Below are 20846 nucleotides of genomic sequence, written 5' to 3'. Positions count from 1 at the left end.
CTGTCCTCCTCCTCCCTCCGGACTAAGCATCTTCTCCTAAGGCATCTTCTGATTGCATGGGGCCACCTGTGCCATCCAGGTGGGAGCCCCTGCCCCTGCTCCCTGAGCTCAAGCTCTTATGCCTGACATTGGGTTTGTGCGTGGTTCCTCGGGGCTGAAAGCATGACCTTTTAGGAACATTTGTGTGGCGTGTGACTTTGTTTGTGCTGCATTTGTTTAACTCTGTGAAGCGGTGTTACTGTGCCTGTCTAAGACACATGGTGGTCCTAATAAAGAGCTGAACGGGCACTAGAGGGGCAGGAGCAAGGATGGGAGGGGCTGCCAGGCAGTATAAACAGGAGAGCAGAGGACGGGGAGCAGCAGGAGGACAAGGAGAGAGGAGCAAGACAACACAGGAGAGGAGGACATCAGGGGCCACCCAAGCAGCCACGGAGTAAGAAGAAAGGTATACAGAAGTAAGAAAGATAAAATCCCAGAGGGAAAAGGTAGATGGGTTAATTTAAGAAAAGCTGGCAAGAAACAAGCCAAGCTAAGGCTGGGCATTCGTAACTAAGAACAAGCCTCAGTGAGTGATTCATTTGGGAGCTGGACAGCGGGCCCCCAAAAGAGAAAAAACTTCAATAACACATTAGTGTGCATTTACACATATAAGCGCATGTGTGTTTGTGATCACAGCCCATAGACTAACATGGGCTGTACAAGTAATGAATTTTGTGTACATGTATACCTTATATATGCTCACCCAAGAAGCATATACCTTTATGCAGTGTACACTTTAGTACATGTAAACAAGTAAAAATGTCACGTAATGCATCTCCCTCTGTATCCCCCCTTTGCCACCCTAGGCCCAAGGAGTCCCCTCTGTGATACAGTGAGCGGTCTAGCTCACTGTTCAGTGGGTGCAGGGTGGCCACATGTCACTTATCCAGCAGCTGAGCATTCATTTTGGTTCACTTTGTTACGTGAAACTCTGGAAGAAATGTCCCTTTCCTGCAACGCTGTGTCAGTGGCACCACGCCTTTGGTGCCCATCACTGTTGCGCAAAGCTTCCACACAGACCTGCAGAAGACACTTCTCTCAGCATGGGGGAAGGATGTGTCCACGCTGCTGCTGTGTGAGATGCTCCGCGCATGCCTCTCGGGTATATCCGGTCTAGGTTGGCTTTCCTTGTTGTTTTATCCAGATAACCTGGCCATTGTGGTAAGGAAACTAGTGTCTTGCCATTATAGCATTGCTGTCCATTTCTCCCTGAGCTTCCTACGTGCAGATGCTGCGTGAAGATTCATAACTTCATCCCCTCCCTAACAACAACAATGGATGGTGTTTCATCTTCTCAGAACATTTACACCTTACCAGCCGTTTTTGAGTATTTGCCATATGAACAGGCTGTTCTGCAAACACCTTTTTATTGTTTTCTGTGCCGCTTTAAGTCTACTTTTCTAAAGAATATTATCTGTTGGTTCTGTGACCTGCTTCCAGAGTGACTTCCAAACCAACCACCATCTGGCCTGAGGAGAGAAAACACAGTATGGGGTCTGGCACCTCAGAACCCTGGACAACCTGGGTCAAATGGCAAGTCAGTGTCCCATGAAAGGACAGGGATTTCTCAGGGTTCAGGAGTTTACAGGGAAGCCAAGGGTAAGCATGGAGTTCTTGTACTCATAAACATAAATGTGCTGGCAGCAGCTATTACACAGTGCTTGGCTGCCATGTGCAGGATGCTGCTGAATGTTACCCGAGTTATCGCCAACTCTGTAGCCACAGGGAAAATGGTATTGTTACCTTAGCTCAGGGGGACAGGCCAGCTTCAGATCGCAGGGACAGTGATGGGCTTGGACACAGGCACTGAGCTTCAGGACCCTGCTAACCAGCACCTCTCACATGTCCTGGACCAGGCAGCACACTGCAGGTGTGTGTAGGTTCCTTGTCCCCTTTAGGCTGGTGTCAGGCTGTCCATGCTTGCACAGTCTCCAATTCCAAGGTCAACTGTCTGCTACGGTGCTCCATCTCCACCCCACTGACGCCGAGACCCCACCCCAGAAGTGTTAGGAGGCAGAGCCTCTGGGAGGTGACTTAAGAGGCACCACAGATGGAATCTGCTCTTGCTGGGACAAGGCTTGGCATCTCTTTCCTCCTTAGGACCTAGGACGTGGTTTGTAAATCCCATGCACATCAGGCACACTGTTGTGTGGTTACATTTAGCAGACATTTGCTGAGACCCTACCATATGTCGGATGGTTGGCCTGATGCTGGGGAAAGGGGGCAAGGTCCTCCCTCAAATACAGTCACTGTCGCTAGACTTCCCGGCTGCTGCCCTTGAGGCGACAACCACCCGACCACACACAACACTGACTCCTCAAGGCACCTAACAGGTGTTACAACTGTATTCTGTTCATCAGGGAACCATTATTCAGAACCTGCGGTGTAGCTGGGACAATTCAGGGTTGCCCCAAACCTGCACTAGCTGATGCAGGGATGGACACTTAGAGGACACAGGGCCCGTGGTGCCTCATGGTCCTGATCCTGCTCCCTGGAGAGGGGTGTGGCTCCATTGACCTTGGCTGACACCCCCACCTGTGTCCTGTAGGTCATGGTGGATAAAGGACAATACAGTTCCTGAAGGCCCAGCCTTGGGCTCTGGAGGGACAAAAGGCCTTTGAGACTTTTCTCAGCACCTCTTCTAGGTTCCCAGCAGTAATCACAGCAGGAATTTCTAAATCCAGGAAGGGCCTTCTTCTAAAAACACGGCTTATGTTAGCAGAGCAACAGGCTCAGCTTTCCTTTGTCACAAACTTGGATGCTTGCTGTACATGGTAGCACATATCTTTAGTCCAGTACTCAGGATGCTATCGCTGTGAGTCTGAGACCAGTCTGGTCTACACAGCAAGTTCCAGGACAACCAGGCACATTTAATGAATCCTGTCTCAAAAACGAAACGGCCAAATAAATGAAAACAAGCTCTGAGGTTGGTCTGCTCTCCCGTGCACTTTCCCACATGCTGGTAACGCATTAGTCTTCCCACTCACACGGACGGTGCTGATCCTGGTGCAAAGTCCACAGGGAGATGGGTGCTTTACCCAACCCACGTCAAAGCTGCAGGCAGGGAAGCCCTTACCTGTGGCACAGACAGACTGTGACACCAAACGAGTTTTCTTCTGCACCACGGTCAAGGCCACGTGACCCACCCAGGACTTCTCTAGCACCCTCACCTCAGGCAGGGGCTGGCAAGGACCACAAAACTCTGTTAGCAGCAAACACTCCCCAAAGAAATCATGGCTGCCACTGAGTGGGGTCACCTGCTGCTCCCCTGCCCTGGGTAAGAAAAGGTCTCACCTCTCATGGAATGTTTGTACTTTCGTCTCCCATAGCAGAGGCATGCCTGCTGTTGGCTAGCTGTGAGACTGTGTGAGGCCAGGTAAAATGCCCCCAAGTGTCCCCCTGTGGCACAGCCTTCCTGAAAGTGTGTCACTGAAAAGAGCAGACGCCAGCAGCAGCACAGACGCTCAAGTTCCTTTCACTTGGAGTTGACCCTGACTGGTCAGAGGGGAGGGCGCGCCCTCCTCTCCTCAGCACGGAAGGAGCCGGAGTCTGCTGTGAAGGGAAACAGGCTCACACGTGCAGATCACTGCCCTGAGGCAGCTCCAACTGCACTAGTCTCTGGGCCACGTCGTGTCTTTTACGAGGCTCTCTGCACACTGAGTAGTTACTGCACAGCTCTCTCCTTCACCTCTTTCCTGCCTGCTGAAGACTGGGGGTCTCAACCCAGAAGACACCTCAGACACCAGCATCCTGTCCACCAGTAAGGACAATAGGGATTGGCGACTCCTGTTCTGAATGAGGTAAACATGTAACTGGGTAAAGGACTCAAGCCTTCACTGTGAGACCAATACAAAACAGTGACCTCACTTGTCTCAACCGTTTGTGGCGTTGGCTAACAGGTCTTTTACAACTGTCCCACAGACTGCAACCTCCTTTGGGAGGAGCCCTAAAAAGGAGGGTGCAGACAAACGTGGTGCAGAGGGTCTCCACCGTGCACGGGCACCTTCATCAGGCCTCCAAATCACGCACACGCCTGCACAGCCCACGCTGACAGACAGTACATCCCCACTCGCTGCAGTGGAAAGCGGCATGCTGTACTTGCTATGAGGGCAGACACGTGTCACACGGGGGAGGGGGAGATTGCAACATTCACACAAAAGACAGGAATTAAAACTACCCTGCATGTTTTGGTACTGTCTTTTAATTTAAACACGGACAAGGGGCTAGCATTCTCAGAGACAGCAGCACCCAGTTGGTCCAGACAGTCCCCCTCCTGTGGCTGACCAGGTCCTGACTTCCAGTGATCTCTTCAAGGTCTCTACGATCATCTGCTTCTGTCCTGAGAAATTCGAGACACGTCACAAATGTGGAGCATGTATAACTGGATGGCCTCACTGGACATCATCATCATCAAAGAGATCTTCAAAATCTGTGAAATAAAAAATAACACCAACAGGTACAGGATGAGCAAGTGGGGAAAATGCTTCAAGATGAACTTGACAACAGTGGTAGACAGTAAGACTCCCCAGTGCAGGCTCTCAACCATATCCAGCCAGGGGAGCAGACGGACCTCGGGATAGTACGGTCTACAGTGTATTCTTAATCACAAGTTAATTTACAAGGCACTTTAAAAATCACACAGGGGTGCTGTGGACACATGCACAGCAATTTTAAAACTTGGCGACCATACTGAGCATGAGGACATCAGTGTCACCTGTGTGATGACATCAGTGTCACCTGTGTGATGACATCAGTGTCACCTGTGTGAGGACATCAGGGTCACCTGTGTGATGACAGCAGTGCCATCCCTGCACCAGGAAAGTGCAAGTGTGCAGAGTTCATCTCCTGAGTGGCCAAAGCTGACAGGAAGGAAGCCTCCTGTGTTCCCACACTAGACCGTTGGGGGCAAAGGCAATGTCCACAGCGCAGCTCCGGCCGGGAAGGACTGCTCCACTCCCCACCTCCTGACCTGGCATGAGCTACTGTTTCTTGAGGTGATTACTGTCCTGACATCATTGCTGTCACCTGGAAAAACCTGTGACAGTGCTCTACACACAACCCTGCCCAGCTTGTTAGGGCCCTCATCCGCCTGTCTGCAGCCTGTACCGACCCTTCACTGCTTATAAACCGCAGTAAGGGAAAAGAGAGCATCAGATTCACTGGTAGGACCCACTGTCTACTAGACAGCAGCTCTAACGCCAGTCTGTTTGGGAAGTCTCACAGGCCTCCCACAATAAATGGGGCTTGGCACAAACTGTAGAACAGCACCCACTTTCCAACCCAGGCAGCGAGGAGGCAGGAGCAGACAGGGACCCTTCATATTCCGTCCCTGTCCGGCATGGCTCACTGGGAATCTACTGTCCATGTTAGCTCCCTGACAGTGCAGGCCAGGCCACTTGCTGCCTACACAGTCACATGCCGTGAACACAGTGCACAGATGGTCCCTCAAGTACCATGAGCTGACACAGATGAGCGGGACTCTGAAGGAGTCCTACTTCAACAGAATGAGCCCTACAGTGCGGTACACCCTGCAGTCGGGAGCCTCCCAAAGTGCCGCAGGGAAACAGTCTTAGCCCTGCACCATCGGCTCCCAACAGAATTTAGAGAAATGTCTTCCAAGTCTCCAGTGTTATGTGTCGCACCTCTCCCCACTTCTGACACCAGTGGAGGAGAAGCCGTGTCCCCAGGGAGGAAAGCACCATGCGACAGATGGCGTCCCCACTCAAGCAGCAGTCACATGCCAATGAGCCCCCAACCCATCTGGGCCCAGGACTCCAGGGGACCCAAGGAAGCTAGAAAAGAACACGGCACGGTGAGTCTGGTTCTTGGAGGACCATGCACCGCAGAGCTAAGGTGGGACGAAAGGGGAGAAATTCTACTACCCTCCCAGGAGGAAACGTATCCTGAATTCCCAGTTGCCATGTGAATCCTATGTGAGGGTTAACCAGCAGGAATGAGGCCTTCAGAAATCAGAGGAACAAGAGGTACCAAACATGCCCTGTCACATACAGTCGGCTCTCACTATTTGCTTGGTAAAATATTGTAACCAAGAAAGCTCTGAGCCATGACTTCAGACACAGGGCAAGCTCAAGCAGAGCCCAGCTGTTTCTCTGCATAGGCAGCATAGGACACGAGACTCCAGGTGGGCAAACAGGTGTGACTTGGGAAAGAACAGGAAACAAGCCACCAATAGGAGGCAGTAGAGGGAGACAGAGCCATGCAGGTCCCTATGCCCAGGTCTGGGATACAGGCTATAATCACTGTGTCCATTTGCATATGTTATCATACCAGTGCTCAAAGTCAACCTTGGGCAGTGAGCTGGGGAGGGACTTCTTTCATGGTTTCCCAGGGCTGACAGCCAGAGCTAACAGCCAGGCAACTCCACACGCTTGGCACAGTACTGAGAAGAAATAAGATCTGGGCTACACTGCTCCATGATCCAAATTATCCATGACACAAAGCTGCCCACTGCAGAGGAAACTCAGGTTAAGCCTGGCACCCAATCCTGCCACACTCACCATTAAAAAAGTCCGCATGAACTGCCTTTTCATTGGCTGCCAAGTCCATCAAGAGCCCGGTGCTCCCTCCGGCCTGGAGAATGAAAGGTAAGGACATTCATTGCGTGTTTGTTTTCTAAAAGCAGGTGGTAGGTTCATTACCATACCCATCCCTGCTCCCTGGAACGGAACAGTGAGTGACAGGAAGAATGCTCAAGCTAGAGCCAGAATTTTCCAGACAAAGGGGGCAGTGTGAATGGGGAAGCTGAGCAAATTATTTTAAAGGTCTCTCGAGGTCCCGTGTCCCTTGAGTCTTCCTTGGCACTGCAGTGAGTAGCGCTCTTGCTGGAGTCTTCAGTCCCTTCCGCACCATGCCACAGGATACAGAAGCGCAGCACCAAGTCAAATAACTACTCTGGCCCTCCCCTGAGAAGGCAGTGTTCCCAATAGGACAGTGACACCCCAGCCCGAGGTCTGGGGTGCCGCTCTGGGAGGACCTTCCAGGGCAGCCACCTGGTTTATGAGATACGATTATGCTCCTGGGACTCTGTGCCATTTAGTCACCCAGAAGGTGGGAGCACAGACTTCAGGCAGCAGCACTCTGGACAGCTGGCCCCTTCCTGCCTGGGCCCTAATGCCCCAAGGCCACTTGCTCAACCCCCTCCTGGTTCTCAAGCGGCTCCTCTGTTCCCTTTAGAAACTGCTCCCTCCCCAACCCCATCACCACAGTAAGTCACACAGATTCTGCCTCTGAAATCCTGACCAAGCCCCCTCCCCCACCTCACTCAGAACCTCTTCAAGTCTTAATTCTTCCTGTTTCCATTTCTCTACTGCCTCCCTACAAACCCAAACTCCACACCCTCCTGTGGGGACCCACCTCCACAGGCAGTCTTCCTACTGTGAGGCTGGCACACTGCCGGGGCGCTACTGAGGAGCCGGGGCTGACCGCAACTGTCTCAGCACTGGATCGCAGGGCCCACTCATTCTGCAGGCTTCATGATGAGGCCCTGCCTGTTCCCGCCCCTCCATGCCCTCTGCTCCCATGGCTCTTGTCATCCATGTCCACACGAAAACAGGACACACCCTTCACCACTTGGCTCAGGGAAGGCTCCTCTCTTGAGCCTCAACTGAGCCAACCAAAATCCCGTGGATACTTCTGTAGGGCAACACACACACACACGCCCTTGCTATTAAGGATTTTGCGCGCGCGCGCACACACACACACACACACACACACACACACACACACACGCCCTTGCTATTAAGGATTTTGCGCGCGCGCGCACACACACACACACACACACACACACACACACACACACACACGCCCTTGCTATTAAGGATTTTGCAGTCGGCCTCTCCTGGCCATACCTGACCTCTCTACGGGCAGGGGCTGCACTTGTACTCGCTGAGCTTTGCCGGGGAGCAAGAGGCTCTGATACACAGGGGCTGACTGACACTCCTGATCACAAGCACCCCACTGGAGCCCCTGTCCCAGGTAAAACCGCTCCGTGGCCATGACGGAGGCCAAAGGAAGAAAGAAGCCCGCTCCAAACCTCCGTGCGTCTACACACGAGTCCCAGCGCAGAGCACACGAAAGCCACACACCGCCCCTTGCCCTTCCTTCCCCGGCGCTTGGAGCTGGCGGCCTAGGTCTCGCTCGGGCTTTCTCTCCTGGGGAGATTTATCAGGAGCCCCAGTCAGAGAACTGCCCACGAGCAAACCCTACTTCCTCGCTGCAATCCACCTAACACCGACCCCGGCCCTGCGACTGTCACCGCCAGCCCCCGCTTCCCCAGCCGCCAGCTGCCTTGGACTCCCCCAGGGCGCGGGCTCCCGCGCGTGTCTGCGAGTTGCGCTCCCGCCCCCACGCCCCGCTCCGCACTGCCGCAGCCCCACCTCGTCCAGGTCCACGTAGGGACCCGCTCCCTCGGGGAACATCTCATCCACGGCCGGCTTCATCTCCGAGCGGCGGCGTTGCGCTCACTTCCGGCCAGCCCCGTCCACTTCCGGCGTGTCTCCGAACTGGTCTAGACGCCGGAGGACCGCGCCTCGGTGGTGCCCCGCCGACCCGGCTCCTGGGCACCTGAGCTTTCTCCCGCCTAACAGATTACCAGTTTAGGACCTGCAACACCCCATGAGCACGAGTGGCCGGTGGAGAAAGGAGACTGTTTTCCAGCGGGGATGCAGTTCAAAACCATCAGAATAGCTACTATACAGAAACCGCGGGCAGTAACAGGGTAGCGAGAAGGAGTGGGTATTGGACCCCCAGGCTGCTAGGGTTTGCAGAAATCCAAAAGTTGTGCACAGTGGCCGTGACCTAGATTCCCAGCCTGGATTCTCTCGGAAATCGCTCAGGATCTCCTCAGCCAAGAAGAGGAAGCAGCCCAGTACCCATGGATGCGTGACCGCAGACAACACCAAAACAGCCGTTATCCACGTGGTAGGATATTGTGGAGTCCTACCTAAGAAGGGATTTCTAACCCATGGGCTTAGATGAGCCTTGAGGATGTTGTGAAGTGAAATCAAATAAACGCTGTGATCCCACTCATGCGAGATCTCCAGGGCAGTGAAACCCCTAGAAATGCTGCAGTGTGATGACTTGGGAGTGGCAGGTGTTGAGTGGACAGTTTCAGATCTGCAAAGTGAAGAGTTCTAGAGGCGTGTGTGTGTGTGTGTGTGTGTGTGTGTGTGTGTGTGTGTGTGTGTGTGTGTGTCCCGGGGGTGTCCATTATATCACTGGACTGTTCGCTGAGAGGCTGAGAGGTGGGTACGTTTTGGGGTGCTATATTGTACGGTGCCATGGTTTTTAAAGAACGAAAGAAAGGTGAGAAAGGGTTGGAGGGGGATCATTGGGAGAGAAAGCCTGAGATACTCAGACAGTCTAGAAGATTCTAGTGAGGCTCCTGGATGTTCCTCTAGGACCCTCTGTGCACTCCCTTGTAAGATCCAGGTTTAGCAAATACCCCTGTGAAGTTAATGTAGCAAGAAGCCTGGAACCAACTGATACCTGCCTGCCCTCCGTGTCACCCTTCACTATCCCCAGACAGTTCCGTGTGACCCTGCCTGCAGCGAAACCCCTGAGTTACTCCTGAGTCATTTCCTATCCACCTCCAGCCCACTCCTCGCCTGTCAGGCGCTATTTCCCGATGTTGTTGAGCCAAGTCTCTCCCTGCAGCTCTAGTCTGTGGCTCTTATACCTGTCATGTGGCTTTGGATGATCCCCCTTACTCTGATTTTATAGTGTTCAGGGACTGGGTTTTTTTTTTTGTGGGGGTTTTGTTGGTGATGGTGCTGTTTTTCCTTTAACAACTTCGAGAAGTCAAGGGGTTTGGATCCGGGCTGCTAGAGTGAGAATGTATATCACGGGAGACACCAGCTCCAGGGAAACAGACTTAGCACAGATATCATGGCAATTGCGGCCTGGGAAGTCACTGCCCCCCACCCCTAAGTAGACTGTGCAGGATCTGGGAGAAGTAAGCAAATGATTGGAAAACCTTAGATGCCAAGTCAGTGTTGTCCTGAGATGCCCAAGTGAAGGTTAGCCAAGGAAGCAGAGACAGCGTGGCAGCCAAGAGGAACCTCCTATTCAATTTCTCTCCCAACTAGTGGGGGGGGGGCATCAGCCAGCGTGGTCGTGGCTTGCATGACTTGTATGTGTCGGGGAGGCCTATCAACACATCCTCTCACACCCACAGGACTACCCAGGGTGAAATCCCCTTCCCCCAGCAGCCTCGGCCTGGAATCTTACCCTCAAAGACCAAGTGTGAGCTACCACTCTCCCTCTCAGACAGGGATATGGCTTCTTGATTTCTGCTTCTCTCAGGGATATGCTGTGTACTAAGTAGGGATGCCTGGCCCTAACGTGATTGCTGTTCATAGGCAGCCAAGGGAAGGAGCCGCCTGGGATGCTGTCTGGCTTGCCCAGCTAGGCACATGGCCTTAACAAGTCAGACGGAACTGGTGTGTTTGTTCCAGATTCCTTACCTACAATCTGGGGCCACCGTAGCACATACCCAGGTCATTATGAGGATAGGATGACCAAGGTGTTACTTAAGGATGGAAGCCCTGATTGACACTCCTATGAGTAGAAATCATGCATGTTTTTATTAAAGCCCTGATTGACACTCCTATGAGTAGAAATCATGCATGTTTTTATTAAAGGCCTGATTGACACTCCTATGAGTAGAAATCATGCATGTTTTTATTAAAGCCCTGATTGACACTCCTATGAGTAGAAATCATGCATGTTTTTATTAAAGCCCTGATTGACACTCCTATGAGTAGAAATCATGCATGTTTTTATTAAAGGCATGCCCAGTAGCCATCAGAACGAAGCCCAGTTAATTCACAGAGTGATATAGCACACATCAGCTCATTGAAAGAAACCCACAGGGTGTCATGCATCTTCACGGGGAGTTTATTGAGCGCAAGTCCCATCCCTTGCCCATCACCGTGTCTCTGGATCACCTTAGGCCCCAGCCGGTGCAGCCAGGCAGGCAGCAGACTGGAGGACACTGCTCAGTCCTCCTGGTAGGGAACATGGAAGCCCAGGGTGCTTCCCAGAGGGAAGTGTGCAAAGAAGGTTCTGGCCATGTCCTCAATCTGTGGGTAGGCACCCTGGGTCTGGAAATATTGCACGTAGTTCCAGAAGTCAGAGGTGGAGAACGGCCAGTAGGGCATGGCTGGTGGCTGGGTGTAGGGGTCTGGAAGATACAGGTAACCACCTCAGGGCCTGTCCCATTACCCCTGCCAGAACACCCCCTATACAGCCAAGGCAAGTGGGTGGTATTCCCCAGAGCCTGCCACTGTGATGACACCTTCCCAGGTAGGAATGGGGTCTGCATTCTGATTATACCTTTTGCCCATTAGGGTACCTGGACAGAGGAGAAGTGGGGGACAGAAGAACAAAGTGGGGACTTGTTCTTGTTTGGGGAGATGCTGGGCAGGGAGGGTAGCTGGGTGATGGGTGAGGGACTCAGGCAGCATGCCGGATGAGGCTTCAAAGAACACAGCACCGGAGTTCTAGAGCACCGGACAGACCACCTTGGCGGGATTGGGCTGAGATGGGACTCATGAGGGGCCCCAGGGTCTAAGCCCAGGCTGAGGGTGGGACACTGAGGACTCATTCATCTTCTTACTGCCTGACAGCTCCCATGTGGCAGACCACAAGGCCAACCTGATGCTGCCCTGGGCCCCACAGCATGCACTGCTCCCTGCTGCCAACAGCACCTGCATTGTCATAGTCCCAGGAGAGCTAGGCCTCCCGCTGTTCCGTGTCTGCCAGGGCAAGGCAACCTCTGCTCCCCACCCACACGTGTGTACCAGTAACTTATGCCAGTGAAAGGAAAGAGACTGAAAAAATTACCTGCTTCCTCTGGCATCGGTTTGGCTCCTGCAAAAGCAAAGGAGACTCATCACCTAGGGTAACTGTCCATTAACCACTGCAAACCAGGACAAGGGCAGTGTGAAGGAGACACAGGGGGAGGCAGGAGAGCTGTGGCCGGCCAGTGCCAGAGGGGCCCCTCACCTGCAGGAATCCCCAGTAGGATGCCAAGGGCCAGACACCACAGCACACGGTACATCCTCACCGAGGTGCAGGGAGTATGTACTCGGGACCACCTGCAGCAAGAGGAAGTCAGCGACACTGCTGCTGCCCCCAGGACTAACCCATCCTGCCACCCCGAAGTGAACCTCCCTTGGGAGCACTAGCATCTTCATAGCTACTTCTGTTTCTGCTTCCCTAAGCCATGCTGGGGTGGGATCTTAAAAGTTTTGACTATTTAAGAGATGACTCCCCCACCCCAATCCCCATTCCTACCACACACACAGCAGATTCACCCTGTCTGTAGAGAGAGCAGTCCAAACCCTCCCAGAGGTACCTTGATGTTGGTCTATTCGGCCTGATCTGCAGCCTTGTGGGACCACTGCCAATGCTCAGGCTCCTCTTTATAGGAGGGTCGGGGACAGGGAAGGAAGTCACCCGCCTGAGCCATCAAACTGAATATTTCATCCCCAGGCAGAGAACTGTGAGTCTCTGTTTTCCCGCTGGCTGGAGGGAGGAGCTGGGGAGCAGCTGGGGGAATCGGACCACAGAGAAAACCCATCCGTTTTCAAAGCTGAGTTCAGCATGGGTACATCTGATGTCCCTCCTCCCTACTCTAAATGTGACAGGGAGCTGCTGAGATCCCTGCCTGTGCTATGGATCCCCTGTGATCCCATAGCCTTCCCAGTAATCCTGTAAACACTCCCTCACCCAGGACATCGGCAGAACAGCCAGGGACGGAAATTGTGAAACCAAGCTGGACCGCTTCCCCATACCAGAGCTTTCCTCCAAGACTCTAATGGGGAAGGCACTGGCCCAGCCAAGGGGATATCAGCAGCTAACGGGGGCCCTTTAACTCAGGCTACTGTGATTGTCCCTTGCTAGAGCCTGTGTCCACATGTCCAAGTAAGTATAGCCCTGTGACCCCACCCCCGGTCTCAACATCTTGCTGGGTGCAAAGCCTTTGTCCACATTAAAGGGATCCATTGTGCCCCTGGGGGGATCCTAGCACCCTGCTGGATACAAGGTCTGCTTCCAGGGTAATGATCTCTATTCTTTGACACTTTGGGACTCTCAAGGATCCTGGTACCCTGTTCTGGAGTTGTGTGGCCCGAGGTTCATTGTAATTGTCCCTCATCCAAACAATTCATGACTAATTCATGGCTTACACTTTCCCAAGTAGCAGCTTAAATCCAACCAGAAACCCAGAGAGGGGTATAGTCCGGTCACATTGGCACGCAGCCGTGCAGCAGAAAGCCTCTGGGTTTCATTTCCGGAAGCCCGGTTCCCGTGCTGCAAGAGGTGAGGCTCTGTCAGGGCGGTTGCGTCAGGGTCCATGAGCCACCTCCGTGTGTGTGATCCACAAGGACAATCGGGACCGCACAGCTGTGCTCCCAGCTGTGGGCACAGGGAGCCTGGCCAAGGGAAGGGGGTCCAGTCAGAGCCCGAAGGCGCAGACACCCTGAGCCTGAGCATCTGGCCATCAGACGCCCATCAGGGTGTGGCAGTCGACTGCCCACCCCTGGTGAGCCCGTTTCTGAAGGTGCCACGGAAAGACACTCGTGGTAGAAACACGGCGTAGAAGGAAATAGGTGCTACCTTCAAAGCTGGTTTCCTAACACAAGACTGAACTTAGAAAAGTCTACTGTGAGTAAGCAGTGATGGGTCTGGGAAAGGAAACTGGCTGGATGCCTGTCTGCCTTCTCCCTTTCTGGGTGTGTATTACTCTCAGTTCATTACTTCTACGTAAGAAGACCTTAAATGGAACAGCCCTGCCAGCAGCAGCTCCCCGTCACTCTCGCTGGCTTACAGGGGTTAGTCGATCTCCCAGGGCCCCTTACCTCCCGGGACACACATCCTTCCCCACGTCCCATCCCCCCCAACACACTCTCTCTCCCCCCACACGCTCTCTCTCCCCCTCCCCCGACACACTCTCTCTCTACCTGAGTGTTTCACATGCCTTATCTCCCTGGCCCACCCGGAGGGCCACTGCCACCCAGAACACCCCACCACCCATCTGTTTCTCTCTCCCTGTTACCCTGCAGACCACTCAAAGTAAGTCCAAGGGGGACCGCTAAAATGGCTGAACAGGTAGAAGTGCTTGCTGCTAAACCCGATGACCTGAGTTCGATTCCCACCACCCACAGGGTGGAAGGAGAGACTCCTCTTCCTCCACGCCCACGACACACTTGCAAACACGAGTACAATAAGTACACTTCATTTTTTTTAAATGTTGGGTGCCAGTGCAGCCCCTGCACGTGCTCCAGTGGTTCACAGATGTGGTGGATGTTGGCGTGGGCCAACTCATAGCCCTGGTTCTGAGCCTTGAACCATCCAATGACTCATTGCAATGAACACTTACAAATAAAGATGTATTGGCTGATCAATGAAAACGAATGCCTCCCAGGGGTTTGTATATCCACATTTGGTGGGAATCCCAAAACAATGAGTCTCATCCTTTGATAGCAGCTAGGAGTCCTTCTAAAATTCAACTCTGGGCACCGGCAGGGGTTGGTACCCTCACAAGCTCCCGAGGGGATGGACTAGGATACCATATAGGGTGGGCAAGTTTGAAGGCTGCCCAGTCACTGCCCTGAGCCTGGAAGACATCCAGTGTCTGAGGAACAGTCCCTGCTCCCCTGCCCCACGCAGGATCTCCTGCAGGACATCCAAGACCTCAGGAGTCTCTGCCTGCTTGGCATCAGGAGATGCTTAGACCGTATAAGGCAGTCTTTTTGGACAACGGCCACCCTGTTACCTTTCATGGCTGTCACCTGGGAAGGGGTCTGTGGTTGCAAGGAATGACAAGATTGGGAATGATTAAGAGGTATATGGCGCCCCCTGCTGTTCATCCCTGGGACACTACATATCATCTATTGGCTAGTTCTCAAGCCTCACAGATACCCAAATAACAGCCCAACTCAAGTCTGTTCTCCTAGAAGGCAGAGCCCAGAGTAGCTGATCATCAACTTTGACCTGTCCCAACTTGGGCACAGACACTTGCTCATAATTTAAAGTCCCGAGGTCACAGTCCATCGTGCCAATCTGCCTCCTATATTCTCCCCACCGAACAGTCAGCCTGGTTTAATATGTTTACACAGTCCATGTCCCCAAGCCTCAGGCTGTAACTGATCTTAGGGCAGCCCCCTGCTTACTGGACTGTGGCTGGTGTAAGTCCTGAGAGGGGGTGGCTCATAGCTTGCCCTCCCCCAGCTGGGAACATTGCCTCCCTCTTGTGCAGTCTCAGCTTCTCCTTTCGTCTCCTGGCCTGTCACTCTGCCCCAAGTCCTCTGTCAGGAACATTGTCTTCCTGCTTGCGTGGTGCTGTTGGGAGCCCGAGAATCCCTGGGTGTCCCAGAGACTGTCAGAATAGTGTCTGACTCACAGGCAGGGCTGGGGAGTCTTCCGACTGGACACACAGCCCAGGAGAGTGGTCTTACATCACCTGACTACACAGAGCTGGGCCTCAGAAGGCTGCCGTGTTGTCCCTTGGCCCTCTAAACATGCACTGGCAAACATGCTTCCCTCAGGAAGTGCAGCCCCTGCTCCCACAAAGGGAGAGACAGCCTTCTGATGTCACCTATGTTTGTTCTCAAATCCACAGTGTCCTATAGAGGACTTGCTGCTTTAATGAAAAAGCGTAATTGAACGGATACATTATCAACATGAAAAGGGAGACTTCTGGGTCAGTGTTGAGCTGACGTGGAAAGCCTGTAGAGGTGGAAGTCCCTACACACCACAGTCGATGTGGGTGGGACAGCTTTACGAGACAGGAAACAGTAGGAATCTAGAAGGGTTTGAAGTGAGACAGCAGGTCCCAGGCTGCTTGCAGCAGGGGCTCCGAGGAACCTAAACTAGGACTCTGAGGCGCGTGTTTCTGAGACGGCCTCCAGGGGGCACCATGCTCACAGGATACCGTGCAATTGGCCCCCAAGACAGGGTTGTGTCCTCCAAGGATCAAAGCCACCTTCCATGTCATAAGACTGATTTACAGATCTGTAATGTTCAAGCATGTGACCACCTTCTTTTAAAACATCTCATTCCTTTCCTGAACTGACCACATAATCTCTGAACAGGTCCCAGGTCAACCCCAGAGTCTCCAGAAACAAAGGTGACCTGACCTGGGGTGGGATGAGACAGGATTGGGAGGGGAGTGTTGTGGGTACAGCAGAGTGACTGGGAGAAATACAGGATGTATGGTTACATTTGAATCCAAGCAGTCGATGAGTACTTCCCTAGTGTTACGTTTTATGTCTCAAACATCTCCAGAGATCTGCTTGTGCCTCGAATATTCAGTTTAGCTGAAACTATCTTCCAAACATACGCATGCGCAGGTATGTACCCACTTACAGTGCACACAGGCAAGCAGGCATCTATCGCTGCTCCCCATAGAGCAGGGGAAGAGGTGAAGCTGCAGTGGAGGTTGGGATTGGAGCCAGGGTGATCTACAGCAAGGAGGTGTGGGCTGCCTGAGGTCAGAGTCCAGAATCAATACTCTACCCCCAGATCCCCCGGAGCTTCTGGGCTGCTGATAGCCAGTGGATCCAGATGCCAGCCCAGGCAGAACGGTAGGATCATGCTGAAGCCAGGATGCAGGCGATGTTGTGGGCTCTGCCCTGCACACAGGAAGCTCCGAGGGTTCTAACTGGTGGCTCTGGGATGACCCAAAGGGTTAAATGAGCCACTGAGCCAGACATCTCACTAGAAAGTTACTCAGTTTGCCACAACTGAGTAACAGCTGTGAGCTGCCCCCCCCCTGAGAGGCTAATGGGGTTCCCAGCAACGAATATTTAGCATGTGGGCGGGCACTTGGGACCCCCAACAGAGAGACAGGCCTCACATAACCTGTGTGTTTTTGCCCACAGGAATCTTTATCCTCTGCATTTCTCTGCCTCATGGGGAAAGATTCCCAGGGACTCAGGAAGGGCTGGTGTTGACTTGTGGGCTGTGAAGATAAAGCCTGAGACATTTCCTCCAGGGGCATCACCAAAGTGGACATGCTGACTCAGGTCCAAGGATCTACCACAGATCCCAGTCAGGGCACAGGATACCTGAGACTCAGAGCATTAGGAGTGGCACCAAGCCAGGGCTGTGCAGGCCCATTTCCCTAGACACCCTTCTGCAGACCTGGCCCTCCCACCCAGACTACTGGAAAAAAAAAAAAAAACATCTGCTTGTTATAACCGAGCCCTTCCTCCAGCCCCTCAAGTGACTCACCTGCCATGTTTCTAATACAATAGGGAAGGTTAAAAGCTTTCTGGGACCTGGACAAGAATGTCCCCAGGGCTTGGTAGGGTAGGCTACAGGAGTCCCAGGAGCATCCAGACCCTGTGGAGTGGGCTGGAGGGGTCCTGGGAAGGACCTGCAAGCTCAGGATGTAAGTAGGAATGTAAGTAGGCAGACCCTGTTGTGGGGACAGATCTTCCTGTCATAGGGGGAGACGTGGATTGATGGGCCATTACCCATGGAAGTCCAAGGTAGCAGTCTCTGGCCCACACGTCACTGGTTTTCTCACAAATAGGCCTTGTTACCTCTGCTTCCTGATGCTGAGCATTCCAGGTCCAGTACGCAGCTCTTAACCAATGCCCCGCCTAGCCACACTTGCTCTCAGGTAGGATTTTCTGTGTGTCTGCCTTCAGAGAGGATACTTGACTAAGGGACACCTCCCTTTCTTCATCTCCCTTAGGGAAAGGGCTGCCAGGCCCAAGTCTTCCAGTATGTGACCTTCTGGAGTAGGGGCCCAAGCTTTTGACAACAGAACCAGGAGAGGGCAGCCAGCAGATTCGGCCCTTTGAAGTTCCTACCTGGGTCTGAGACAGCTTGTGGGTGTGGCTATCTAGGAGGAGAAACAGACTTGCCTTGGTTTGCCTTGGGGCACGGAGGGTTCTCTCCTTAGGAGATATGACCCCAGACTAAGGGCCAACAGTACCCACATGATGGAGCAAATACGCAGTGGCCAACCTTGGCCACATCCTCCTGTGGTTAAACATGGGGCCGGCCCAGCAACAGACTCCAGGACTCTCAGTACCTAAAACTCAGTGGCGTTTGGCTTCCTGGGGCTCTCAGCAGGGCCAGGGTTCCAGAGCCACTGTGCTGAGTCTCCCAACTGCAAGAGGGGCCCCAGGCTGGGCCAGTTCTCTGTGGCCTGAAATAGATCCATTGTTTGTCCTATTCAACGCCACATGAAAGCCAGATTTATGGGAATCAGGACTCAGCGTGTTTCTCAGCCTGACTGAGGCATCTGGGCAGCGTGGTCTGTCCTGTTGCCCTTGGGGGCCCCTAGGCTCGGCCTCTGCAGGTCTAGCCTGGCGTTGGCACCAGTCTCCTCCACGCTTCCTGCTGACCACCCACCGCGTTCCTCGCTGACTTTTTGGCTCTCCTCTCCTGATACCGGTGGAAACGGAGAGATGAAAGAGCAGGTCTCCCGTCTCACTCTGGCTGACTGTCCTAGATTTGCGATCCGTTGATTCATCCAAGAAGCAGGTATTATGAGCCCTCAGCACGGGGCATCAGGAGACTCACTCTGGGCAGAGCCCTGCTAAGCCAGGAACCGTGTCTGAGAATTAAAGGTCTGGATGTGCTTTGAAGCATTTGCTAAATCTGTCTCTGCGGAGGGCTGGGAGGCTCCTGCCCAGCCCAGGGCCTTGAAAGCAGCACGCATCTCCCAGGGAGACATCAACATCACCCTCTAGCCCCTGAGGCAGACTGAGGGTGTGTGTGCACACTGCAAATGGAGAAATCCTTATAAAGGGAAACAGAGAAATGCAGTCCATAGCCTTCCATGTCCCGTGTACCCCATCTGAATAAACACTCTGTGGTATTGGCCTGGCTGTGTGCTCTGTGCATTTCTCCCTGGCTGATCCATTTTGCATGTCTGACAGGTCCACATACTGTTAGGTTCACTCACTTTTCCTGAGGGTGATGGTACTCAAGGGGATCCATGGGCCACCAGTATCCCCCACCGGCTCATGGATCCCCTTGGCAGACAGGTCCTCTGTGGAGGAATTGCCTTGTACACTGCAGCGCACTGCTGCCCCTGACGTCCTCTGGGCCCTGGATGCCAGGGGCTCCACTCAGTCACAAACCTAGATGCCTCAGTTGTTGCCCACACCATTGGGGACACACCGAGATTGGGAACACCATCCCACCATTGGGGACACACCGAGATTGGGAACACCACCCCACCATTGGGGACACACCGAGATTGGTGGTCCACCATATGCACAGCACGCTTCCTTAGCTGTCCCCTGGAGATGGGCATTGGATGCTTCCCCTAGTTCACGGCTCTGATCAAGATGCCATGAACAGCATGAGGTGCGTCTTAGGCTCTTGCTTTTCCTTTGTGAGGTCGCTTTACTTAAATAGATGACTAGGGTCAGGAGTTTCACCCTGACCTCGTGAGACATAAAACCTGCCTGATGCTCCAAAGAGTCATGCAGTGTGCTCATGAGTCACATGGCTTTGTAAAATTTCCGAAACAAAACCAAAAAGTCCTGGCAAGGCCAACCTCTGGCATTTAAGGGGAACCAGTTAAGCCTGTTATCTCCTTACCATCCTGTCCCATCTTGTCCCTTATATGCTAGCATGGACATCTGGGGGTGTTGGGGGCCTTCAGTGTGGATTTGGGAACTTGTTTACAGGTTTGTGTACGAACCTGACCGAGCTGGCTTGAGGGGGTGGGGGACCTAGCCTGGGATGGGAGTGAGGCGCCATTGGTCCTGGTTGAGCCCTGTGCTGTGGAGCCGGGCCTGAAGTTACTTCACTTTGCAAAGACAAGCAATAGCTCACGACTTCATGAGGACTTGCATAGGAAGGGGCAGGACTGTGAGAACTCTGGAAAATAGTTAAAAATTGGTTAAGTGGTCATTAATATGTCCACAAAAACAACAACGTCTGCATGCCATGGGCCAGCATGCGACTGGGAGTCTTTCACTTTATAAGTGGTGGGAACTTCAGGACATGGAAATGCAGGGTTCTCATTTGGAGACAGCCTCATAACAAGGGAAGAGTTCCTCCAAAGGCAAAGGTTGTGTGTGAAATTGATGTCTGGTGTCACTCCACTAGAATGTCACACGTTACTGATATATCTTGCCCAACACTCCCAGACTCCAGAGTATATGAAGTTCATAAAGAGCTGTGAGAACCCCAATCTTCTTAGGGAGCTCAGGACAAGTGGATAATTGTGATTAATAACAAAAGTGTCAACAGTATGCTAACTAGGGACCCTCACCCTGAATGAGATGCCTCCTGCTTTTTGCCCTCAGTGCCACGGAAGGGTGTGGAATGGAGGCCACAGGCCATCTTCTGAGGCTGTGGTCTTCAGACGTGACTCAACATGGCATCGGGAGATCTTTGGATAGCCTTGTTCTCTTAGGCCTTTGTTGTCCCTCTGGGGACAGGGACAACCACAGGCCTAGATGGCACTTCTGTTCAATGGCCCCACTCTCCTTTCCACTGTGAGGTATTGTGGGGCACGTGTGTCCGGCAAGAAGTATTTTGTGTGTGTTAATTGAGTTGCCAAGTGTGTGGCCCCACCGCCAGGTAAATGGTGGCAATTTTAGGAGAGTTGCTCTCTAACTGTTAAGTCCCCACAGCCCTGGGGACAGTAGAATTTTCTCTCATGCTATGAAGGTGCTGAGAAGTCATCATTCCTGCTGTCCTCATCCACGACCCTGTGCCATGAGAAGCTGCTCCTCTGAATGCCTCATATTTACACCCGAGGGGACAACATGCCTGGAACCTTCTGATCAGCACAGCCAAGCCAG

At 53.0% G+C, this 20846-nt stretch overlaps 2 protein-coding genes across 2 annotated transcripts; both read right to left on the bottom strand.

Annotated features, from left to right (window-relative positions):
- Window positions 1–4222: 4222 nt before the first annotated feature.
- Window positions 4223–8590, bottom strand: Cops9 (COP9 signalosome subunit 9). The gene is made up of 3 exons (XM_005082188.3): window positions 8436–8590; window positions 6558–6630; window positions 4223–4468 (listed from the first exon to the last, which is right to left on the bottom strand). Exons 1-3 carry the CDS (start codon window positions 8496–8498, stop codon window positions 4431–4433), a joined length of 174 nt encoding a protein of 57 aa, XP_005082245.1. The 5' UTR covers window positions 8499–8590; the 3' UTR covers window positions 4223–4430.
- Window positions 8591–10935: 2345 nt separating this feature from the next.
- On the bottom strand, window positions 10936–12753 carry Otos (otospiralin). The gene is made up of 4 exons (XM_005082187.4): window positions 12419–12753; window positions 12067–12158; window positions 11905–11931; window positions 10936–11242 (listed from the first exon to the last, which is right to left on the bottom strand). Exons 2-4 carry the CDS (start codon window positions 12119–12121, stop codon window positions 11058–11060), a joined length of 267 nt encoding a protein of 88 aa, XP_005082244.1. The 5' UTR covers window positions 12122–12158; window positions 12419–12753; the 3' UTR covers window positions 10936–11057.
- Between the last annotated feature and the right edge of the window lie 8093 nt (window positions 12754–20846).

The sequence above is a fragment of the Mesocricetus auratus genome, unplaced genomic scaffold (assembly GCF_017639785.1).
Source record: "Mesocricetus auratus isolate SY011 unplaced genomic scaffold, BCM_Maur_2.0 Super-Scaffold_100010, whole genome shotgun sequence".
Taxonomy (NCBI): Eukaryota; Metazoa; Chordata; class Mammalia; order Rodentia; family Cricetidae; genus Mesocricetus; species Mesocricetus auratus.
The sequence above is the reverse complement of the archived record's forward strand: the minus strand, read 5'-3'. Positions and strand labels throughout refer to the sequence as shown.

Bases quoted from the DNA above. Each gene is read 5' to 3' on its own strand.
- Otos (XM_005082187.4), bottom strand. From the start codon at position 12,121: ATGTACCGTGTGCTGTGGTGTCTGGCCCTTGGCATCCTACTGGGGATT. The intron at 11,932-12,066 runs GTGAGGGGCCCC...TTGCTTTTGCAG, and splicing joins CCTACTGGGGATTCCTGCAG to GAGCCAAACCGATGCCAGAG. The intron at 11,243-11,904 runs GTAATTTTTTCA...TGTATCTTCCAG, and splicing joins ACCGATGCCAGAGGAAGCAG to ACCCCTACACCCAGCCACCA.
- Cops9 (XM_005082188.3), bottom strand. From the start codon at position 8,498: ATGAAGCCGGCCGTGGATGAGATGTTCCCCGAGGGAGCGGGTCCCTAC. The intron at 6,631-8,435 runs GTGGGGCTGCGG...TTCATTCTCCAG, and splicing joins CCTACGTGGACCTGGACGAG to GCCGGAGGGAGCACCGGGCT. The intron at 4,469-6,557 runs GTGAGTGTGGCA...TTTATTTCACAG, and splicing joins TCATGCGGACTTTTTTAATG to ATTTTGAAGATCTCTTTGAT.